This window comes from Cryptomeria japonica, chromosome 1 (assembly GCF_030272615.1).
Source record: "Cryptomeria japonica chromosome 1, Sugi_1.0, whole genome shotgun sequence".
NCBI lineage: Eukaryota > Viridiplantae > Streptophyta > Pinopsida > Cupressales > Cupressaceae > Cryptomeria > Cryptomeria japonica.
In genome coordinates this window covers 651,500,511-651,510,628 of record NC_081405.1, presented here as the reverse complement: position 1 = coordinate 651,510,628, position 10,118 = coordinate 651,500,511, and the positions used below count along the sequence as shown (strand labels likewise).

Here is a 10,118-nt window from a genome sequence, read left to right as displayed (position 1 = left end):
GCAAAACAACGGGATGTTGTTGCAAAACAACAGCAAGTTGTGATAAAACAACACCAAAAGCAGGTCCAGCAAGAGTAGAACATGGCTGCAAAATAGGAGAAGTTGGGGTGGGGGCCTCAGGAACATAGGAGGCCACAATAGGAGGATCAAAAACTTCAGCAGTAGTGAGGGCCACAACTTCCTCCCAAGAAGAGACATCATCCTCATGAGAGGAGTCATGTTGATGAAATTGGGTTTGATTCCTATTTTGCATGTTTAGACTAGTAAAGAAAAAATATCCCTATATTTTAGGAAGAAAATTTAATAGAGAATAAGAGGGTGTGAGCTATTCTGTAGATTTCATTTTGTAATATTATTTATATATTTAAATAAATCATTAAATGTGATTTACTTTAATTTGATTCCATATACTTCTTCACCTATTCTCCCACTAAAGTGGGAGCAAAATGTAAGGTTAGAGATTTTCTTCTTTGTAATCTCCACTATGTATTTCTACATGTATTTTGGTGTCCATCCCAAAATAAATGTTAGGAATCATTTTCCTCATTCCCTAGCTAAAAACTATCACTTGTAAATTTTTTATAGCCACATCTAAACCTTTTTTCAATCGCTAAAAGTTATCCTTAATGTATTAGACTAAAATCAAAAAATTAATAGCTTAATGTGTGAAAATGTTGGTCTTATACACCATTGTAGTTGTATCTCTCATGTTTAGGTCTTGAACTTTAGAAATGTTTAATTTTAAATGAGCCAAAACATATAGATTTTAAGATGCCCTAATATGTTTTCCAATGGGTATTATAACTTGGGCACAAATAAAATATCTAATCAATTTCACTTGAGCATAATACACATCTCATTCACTTTACACATTATCTCCATACTAAGTTTTTCCCTTAAGAGGTCATGCTATGTTTTCAAATCTCTATCATAAATCTACTCTTCCCATGGTTGAAACTTAAAGATACTCTATTTTTTTAGCACCATTTGTGATCTTCTTCCCTTCCCTTCATTATAGGATTCATTTATTACCTTTATTCCTCCACTATACCCATTGGAGCTTCTAATTCCAAATCCTCCTTTGTTGCCTAAATCTTCTCTCCAAAGCCCATGTTGTAAACTCAACCCTTCTCTCACTTTCTAAACATGTCATGAATTCTCATTTCCCATATTTTTTCCTCTACTACATAGGCACACACCACCAAGTAAATAGGCATCTTATTATAATTACTAGCAACTCCAAAGACTTGCACAACTACAAACACCCTAGATAGGAAACAACCATTTATATTTTCATCAAGGTTTTATTGTTCAAGTTGAAAAATATTAGCAAGGGAACAAACTAAGACAATATTTTCAATGGCCACACTCTTTCCTTTTCTCCTATGTAGATTTGAAAATATTCAAATATCAAGATAAGATATTGAAAGCACTTCAAAAGTGGACATCAATAGGGAAGAACAAGATATAGAGGTGTAGAAGCCCTAAATATAGTAGAGTTCTTCCATAGGCATAAACACCAATGTTAAAACTACAAATGTGACCTATGAGGGGCATTTTCTAAGTTGTATGTCCTTGAATTGTAGGAGTGCTTATCATCAACACTTGTCTCCTTTTGGGATGTTTGAGGAGGGTTGGAGTACCCATCACCAATGTTAGAGTTCTTCTAGGCTGTTTGAAAAAAGTATGAGCACTCATGGTTGGCAATGGGGTCTTATATGAGTGTTTATAAAAGTTTTTAGGCCCAACACAAATGTACCTATTAATTTTGTAAGGCTTTAAATTTCCATGTTTTAGTTCCATATGTTTTTGTAATCGTCAAAACAATCCACCATCTAAATATGATTGGATGCATTTACTTATATTTTCTTTCCATTAACTAATTTACAATACTAAAGATATACATTTAATATATTGATGCAAAGAAAACAATAGATACTTAAAATCTAGATTGCTTTATTTGTAATACTAAAATAACCTAGATTTTTAAATTTAATAAAAAATTTATCAATCAAAATCTAACTTATACAATAAACCGACAAATATATTTCATTAAATTAAGGATTAATTGCTTACTTACTATTGATTATGAATGACTATACTCCCATGGCACCTTGCTACAATTGCAAACATATAACATTATAATTGATACAATATATACTTATTATAAAGGTGTTTGTTTGTATTTTTCAAAAGTTTATTATGAGTGTTATTATGTTGCTTACTCTTTGCATTGTGCATTATAGTATTTAGAGAAAATATGAATCAATTGTTATATCATATTTATGATTCCACATTTTGAATGCAAATGCCTCGAAAGCTATTTTAATATGCAGATTGCATGCCTTGTCTACACAAGGAGAAGTCAAGTACATTATAATCTTATTTTGCAATCAACATTTTTCCACAGATTTGGATCTCTTTGAAGCATTATGTCAAACTGTTTTTCCTCACATGTACCTTTGCATCTTGGTGCAAAGAATTAGTTTAACTTGCGCACTTACATACATATGTATTTTATCAAAGTAATCAACATAATAGGGGCTACTAAGAAACTTTGCATATATGTATAGACTTGAATTAGTTTAAATGTTATTAAGCTATTCATTTATAGACTTTTAGTTTAAATTTATTTTATAAGAAATAGATAAATCAACATACCTACAATAGGTATAAGTAAATATGGGTAATATAGACTTTAATTTCATTATTGTATATCTATTTAGTATTACTTCATTTTATTATAATCATATTGGTTAAATTTCTTTTAATCTTTAATGTACTTGAGTTTTAATATGAATGAGTATATCATAGATAATTATATGAGTTGATATGCATAAATATATGCTTTTCCTTTTTGAAAGGTTTTACTTTAGGAAAAATCCATGAGTTGGGATATAAACAGGAGTCTTTTTATGGTTTATCATATTATTGAATTACTTGAATAAGAAGTAAGGTGGAAAATAAGAAAGATTTATATAAGATTATAACACCTTATTTAGTAATGAATTTGATTGAATGATCTTTAGATGATGAAATTGTTATTTTATTTATAAGACATAACACCTTATTTAGTAATGAATTGATTGAATGATCTTCAGATGATGAAATCGTTATTTTATTTATTCTACATAAGAATAATAGAGAGCTTTTATTAACCTCTTTTGAATCCTTTCAATGGAACCACTTATCTTGAGATACTCTGTGAATGATATTATAATGTTGATTAGCTTGGGTTTACAATTGAATTACAAATTAAAATATTCTCATCACATTGACAGCAATCTTAAGGACATTTTAGTCCCTTTGTTTTCAAGTTCTTTTATTTTTAACATCAAATGCATGTCAAAACACTTGAAGTATTTATATAATTATATACATTAATCTATTGGCGTGTGACTTCTAGAAAAGCATTAAGCTAAAGAATGCCAAGAGGTGGGTATTAAATCATAATGTTATGTAGTACTACGTTGTCTCTTACTTTTGAACTTAGGTAGAATTAAACTCTTATTTTAACAAAGTATAAGGTACCAAACCAACAATAAGGATATAGCAAAGATTGGGAAATGGGAGTTAATCTTCTAGTAAATTTAACATTGGAACCAACTTTGAGTAAGTGTATCTTTGGAAGTACTTAATGATTAGTTTATTTAATCATAAAGATTTTTATCAAATTGGTAATCATAATAGAACCTAATTTTCATGTAGATATCATTTGGAATGTTGCTTTTGTATGCTCATGTATTCTTTTGTAAGATTTGATCTATTTGTATTTTAGTGATGTTAGATGGGTGTCGTATATGGAGCAATAGAGAAGGGTAAGTTTCTACTTCAAACTTATTTGTCAATAATTGGCTCAAAAAGATGCTTTGGTCAAAGCTTATTGGAAATTAGTAAATGCTTGCTATTTGATTGTTCATTCTCTTTCTCTGTATCATATCATGATATCGTTACATTTTCAACATTTAGAATATAGATATATCATGCGTGCCAAATTTCATCACTCATGTTAGTTTTGAATTGCTAGGCATCCTTGTGCAAGGTTGGGTATTCTTTATAATACATTTTCCTAGGAAGCATATGCTTTGAGATTGGGTGGTAAAGCACCGTATCAATGTTCTTGTTTGTGTTGTTCTTGTGTGGAATTCACAAGGCAAAAGTAACTATCAAGATTGATTCAGTTATGTAGTTTACATACTTGTTGTTTTTGACCTTATGGTCTTCATGTAAAGGAAATAGATTCTTAATGTTTGCCTAATTATTGGGCTTATGTATTCAAATGTTATGTCAAAATCTAATAACATGTCTTTATTATTTTATTGAGCATGTCAGTTCAAATAATATTTAATTTGTGCATTTTGTGTAATTTGATTTTATTATTATGGAGGTCCTTACATGGGGCTTCTAATTCCAAATCCTCTAATATTGTCAAAATCTCCTCTCTAAAACCCATGTTGTAGACACAACCCTTCTCAATCACTTTATAAGTATATATCATCCATTCTCTTTTCCCATATTGTCGTCCATTGCACAAGCACACACTACCAAGCAAATATACGTCTTATTAAAATTACTAGCAACTCCAAAGCATTTAACACACTACAAACTCCCTAGATAGGAAACACCCAATTATATTTTCATCAAGTTTCTATTGAAAGATGAAAAATATTAGCAAGAGATGGAACTAAGATAATCTCCTAAATGACCACACTCTTTCCTTTTTCCCCTTTTTGGATATGCAAATATTCAAATATCAAGATATGATATTGAAATCACTTCAAAAGGGGACATCAATAGAGAAGAACAAGATATAGAAGTGCAGAAAGCCCAAATATTTTAGACTTGTGTCGTAGGCATAAACACCAATGCTAAAACTACAAAAGTGATCTATGAGATGACGTTTTCCAAGTTGTGTATATACTTGAATTATAGGAATGCTATCATCAACACTTGTCCCCTTTTGGGGTGTTTAAAGAGGGTTGTAGCACCCATCACTAATCTCAAAGTCTTCTAGGGTATTTGAAAAAGTTAAGAGCATCTATGGTTGACAAGGGGATCTTATAGGAGTATTTACAAAAATGTTTAGGTCCAATGCAAGTGTACCTATTAATTCTCTAGAACTACAAATTTCCATGTTTTTAATTCCATATTATTTTTAGTCATCGAAACAATCTACCATCCAAATATTAGTGGATGCATTTTCTTATATTTTATTTCCATTGACTAATTTACAATCCCAAACATCTGCATTTGATATATTGACAGAGATATGTGAGTTCTAGATTACTTTATTTGTAGTACTAAAATAACCTATTAATGAACTTTATATATATGACGTTGGCACCATTTAAATATGTTTCTAAGCTTTTGGATTTGATTGTGTGAGCTTTTTTACATCAACGTTTCAGATCACACTCTGTGATCCATCATCAAGATGAAAGTAGACAGCACAAGGAAAAAAATACATAAACCAAGTATCTTTTGACAATACAATATATCTTTAATGTCAATCATCCTCAAAACTAATTCTTTATAACGCTTTTAATTTAATTAAATATTCTTTATAAAGAGAGTTTTAAGCCGCGAACTTCAAAATAACCCACATTCAAAGAAGATTTGATCTTGCTAGACGAGCTAGAGCCGAACATCAAAAAAAACTTATTCTAAAGTTGCACATGATGCAACGACACTCTCCCCCAAGTAGATTGCAGTACTCAGCACAGCGCCCTACGCTTCATTGAATCTGCTGGCGGTTCAAATGTTGCAGACATGAGATACGGATAACAACAACACTATTTAATGAATGCAGAACAGACCAGCCCTGCAGCAAAGTGCCAAACCAGAACAGAACAGAAGTGCCCTGCAGCAAATTGGAAAGTCAGTCTGCCACGTAGTACCCACCTAGGTAGAAGACAATACATCTTGTCGTTCCCTAAATTTCCAAGCTCTCAGTTTCAGAAATCTAGCAGCATAAAACAACAAGAAGCAATCAATCCACCGTCCACCCTTTGGAGTCATCGGAACAGAAAACATTTAAGGAAAATGAGAACAAAATAGGATCAACCGGTTTATCTTCTGTCATGGGTGGTAAAGAGTCTCGTTTTCAAAAAAAAAACAGTTTCTTTTTCCTACAATCTTTTATGTTTGTCTTTTAAATCTGATTTTTCACTGATTTTTGCCAAAACTTTCCTGATTTTTCCAATGTTTCAAATAATCTTTGCCCATTTTTTCCCCAACCGAGTAAGTTAAAAGTTTCCACCTTTGACAGCCCTGCAAAAACAAATCCATTTTATGTTCAATCCTCTTCGGTCATTACAAAACTGTAGCACACTGTGCATCTCACATGTCTGCTGTAAGACCCGTGACTCCGAGCTCGTGTGACCTTATCCGTATGTGACGACAGTTGGGGACCAGTGATGTCTTCATATATAGAAAAAAAAGCCCATTTCTGTACAAAATTAACTACGCCAAGTATATCTTCAGTATATGGTATTCCAGACAATTTGAGCTCCAAAGAAATGAGGGAATTCATCACATCTCGGCGGCTCATGATGCAGGTATTTTGGGTATGTTTTATAGTTGGAAGAGGAGAAGAAATACAAGAGGGAAGATGGGAACTTCTGGTCGAAAACGCGGGAGTTTCTGCAATGCATATGACGCTCACTCACACTGACAAAGTCGTCATCTTTGATCAGACTCTGGCGGGTCCGTCCAAGATGTTGAGAGCTGATATTTCCTGCAATAATCAAACAACCAACGGGACAGAAGATTGCTGGGCACACTCCATCGAGTACGACATTGCAGCGAACAGTGTGAGACCTCTGCGCCTCCTCACCGACACTTTCTGTTCATCCGGCGCCTTTGATAGTACCGGCAGGCTCGTCCAGACTGGCGGGTGGAACAACGGGTACAGAGTCACCCGCTACTTCACTCCATGTTCGGACTCGTCCTGCGACTGGGTCGAATCTTCGACATTGCTCTTCTCCAGAAGATGGTATGCTTCAGACCAGATCTTGCCCGACGGTCGACTCATCATCGTGGGCGGGCGCAGGTCGGATTGGAGTAATTCTTTCCACTTGCAGAGTTTTTTTGTTGTTTTTTTTTTTTTCCAAGAATCGTGACAAATTTCTAAAAATCTTTGAATGCATCTAAGATTTGTCTTTTCATTTTCAGAATTTTTTGTTTTTTTGTCTTTTAATTTTAGGTTTTTTTAAAGAATACAAGTAGAATGTAAGTTTTACATAAGTTATTAGAAATCTTTGATGGTATCTGAAGCAATTGTATATTCAATTTTTATTTACTATTTTTATATAGTAAGTTTTATTTACTACTTCTATATTATAAAGCAATTGGACGTGAGATTAAGATATTTTGTAATTTTCCATTGCAAGATTTTTTAGTTTTTAGTTTTTAAATTTTAGTTTTTTTTTCAAGAATGCAAGTAGAATATGCTTTTTACATGATAAGTTTCTAGAAATCTTTGAATGTATCTAAGATTTATATATATATATATAATGAAGCAATTGTATATTCAATTGTTTTTTTTAAAACCTTTATAATAGACCAATTAATTGTTTATTTAAGACCTCTATATAATAAAGCAATGTAAATTCAATTTTTATTTAAGACCTCTATATATAATGTGAAACAATTGATAATTTAGTAATTCTTTTCACTTGAAAAAATTTTTGTTTTTAGTTTTAAAGTTTTTGTTTTTGTTTTTGTTTTAAGAATGTAAATTTTACATGATAAGTTTCTACATTAAAATCTTTATATAATGAAGCAATTGTGTATTCAATTTTCATAAGTCTTTGAATGTATCTAAGATAAGTAATTGTGCATACAATTTTTAGAAATCTTTGAAATGTATTTAAGACTTTTAAATAATGAAGCAAGTGTACATACAATTTTTAGAAATCTTTGAATTGTATTTAAGACTTTATATAATGAAATAATTGTACATACAATTTTTAGAAATCTTTAAATGTATTCAAGACTTTCATATAATAAGATAACTGTAATTCAGAAATTCAAGAATCTTTAAATGTATCCAAGACTTCCATATAATAAGATAACTGTAATTCAGAAATTCAAGATCCTCAAAAATATGCAAGACTTTCAATGTAATTCAGAAATTCAAGATCCTCAAAAATATGCAAGACTTTCAATCTATTTAAAATCTCTAGAGTTTTCAAAAAAATTTAAATTATATTTAAAACTTTATATAATGAACAATTGCCCATACAATTTTTAGAAATCTTTGAATATATCCCAGACTTTTTTTTAAAATGAGATAACTGTAATTCATTGATTATGATCCTTGATTTCTTTCAGGTCGTTTAATTATGAGTTTCTCCCCAAGCGACCCGGCGAGGGGAGCTTTCGACTACCCTTTCTGATCCAAACCCACGACACAAACGAGGAGAACAACTTATACCCATTTCTCCATCTCTCTTCCGACGGCAATCTCTTCATCTTCGCCAACAGGAATTCCATTCTCCTCGACTACAACCAAAACCGGGTCCTCAGAACTTTCCCCACCATTCCAGGTGCCGGGTCAAGGAGCTACCCGAGCAGTGGGTCTTCCGTCATGCTACCGCTCGACAATGCAAACAATTTCCAAAGGGTCGAGATCATGATATGCGGAGGCGCAGCCGACAGAGCCTTCACGAGGGCCCGAGATGACCAGGCATTTCTGCAAGCATTACAGAGCTGCGGGAGAATTGAGATCACTTCCCCAAATCCAGTGTGGCAAATGGAGGAAATGCCCGGGCCGAGGGTAATGAACGACATGCTCATTCTCCCCACTGGTGAAATCCTCATAATCAACGGCGCTGAACAGGGATCTGCGGGCTATCAGAATGCGAGAGCACCTGCTCTGAGCCCATTTCTCTACAGACCCACGCAAGCCATGGCAAACCGGTTCAGCATATTGGGTTCGACAAAAATCCCTCGAATGTACCATTCCACTGCAAATGTTCTTCCAGACGGACGGGTTCTTGTGGGTGGAAGTAACTCCAACTTTGGCTACAATTTCTCTGACGTGCCATTCCCCACTGAACTTCGGATCGAAGCATACATTCCTTACTACCTGCATTCCTATTATGATCCCATAAGGCCGAGTATTCTGTCTGTTTTTCCGCGGAAAATTAACTACAGATCTAAATTCGTCGTGCGCTTCTCTGTTCAGAGACCACCCGGGGTTAACATTCGTTTCCATGTTTATGCTCCTCCATTCACCACGCATTCGGTGTCGATGAACCAGAGAATGTTGTCTTTGGCGGCCACACCCGTTGCCCTGCGGAATAGCTCGTATTTGGTCGGTTTGATGGCCCCACCAAACCCCGTGGTGGCTCCTTCTGGGTATTATTTGCTCACTGTTGTTAATGGAGGTGTGCCCAGCAGAGCTGAATGGATTTGTTTTGTGAATTAGAAACAAAATTGACACTGCCCACTGCAATCAAATTGTTTTTGTTGGCAGGATTATATGTTCAATTGGGTTTGAGCATTTTTGTATATGTTGGAGTTATTGAACTTTTTTGTATATTTTGGAGTTATTGTGGCATCACAGGAATAAATGACAGAAGAGTAATGGCATTGTTAGGACCGTCCAGCATGAGTCCAGAAGACATGTCTGTCAATCATTTTCAGCTAGCTGTTGTAATAATGTAGCGATGGAATTGGTATAAAGGAGGGGTAAGAAAGAAGTTGAGCTGAAGTACATAGTGCAGGGCCCATTTGTAACATTTAATATAAGTAAATTTAATCTATGTAATGGTTAAAGTTGGATACCAATGTCGTCTTTTTTTAAATGATGGTATCGTTCATGTATCAATTATCTTTATGATTTTGTTCATGTAATTCTTAAATATTTATCAATAAAAATAATCAATACATAATAGTTAAAAGTTCACTAAAATATTCTATATATATCAATTGATGTTCACTTGTACATCTATAGTTAAAATTTGAATATTTAAATAAAAGAATTGTACAACTTTATTAATGAACATAATGTACAGTTATGAAAACATTTGTATATAGATATTGATAAAATATTTATTGACAGAATATGTGTCAGATCAGTTATATTTTATTTTTTTAATAATTGTATTATA

At 33.0% G+C, this 10,118-nt stretch overlaps 1 protein-coding gene across 2 annotated transcripts; it reads left to right on the top strand.

Moving 5' to 3' along the window:
• Window positions 1-6,185: 6,185 nt before the first annotated feature.
• Window positions 6,186-9,795, top strand: LOC131050510 (aldehyde oxidase GLOX). Of its 2 annotated transcripts, none has more exons than XM_057984709.2 (2): window positions 6,186-6,994; window positions 8,335-9,795. In XM_057984709.2, the coding sequence occupies exons 1-2, from the start codon at window positions 6,417-6,419 to the stop codon at window positions 9,431-9,433; spliced, it is 1,677 nt and encodes a 558-aa protein (XP_057840692.2). In that variant the 5' UTR covers window positions 6,186-6,416; the 3' UTR covers window positions 9,434-9,795. The 2 variants fall into 2 exon arrangements, with proteins under 2 accessions (XP_057840692.2, XP_057840691.2); XM_057984708.2 differs by having other exon boundaries at window positions 6,194-7,051.
• The last annotated feature ends 323 nt before the right edge of the window (window positions 9,796-10,118 follow it).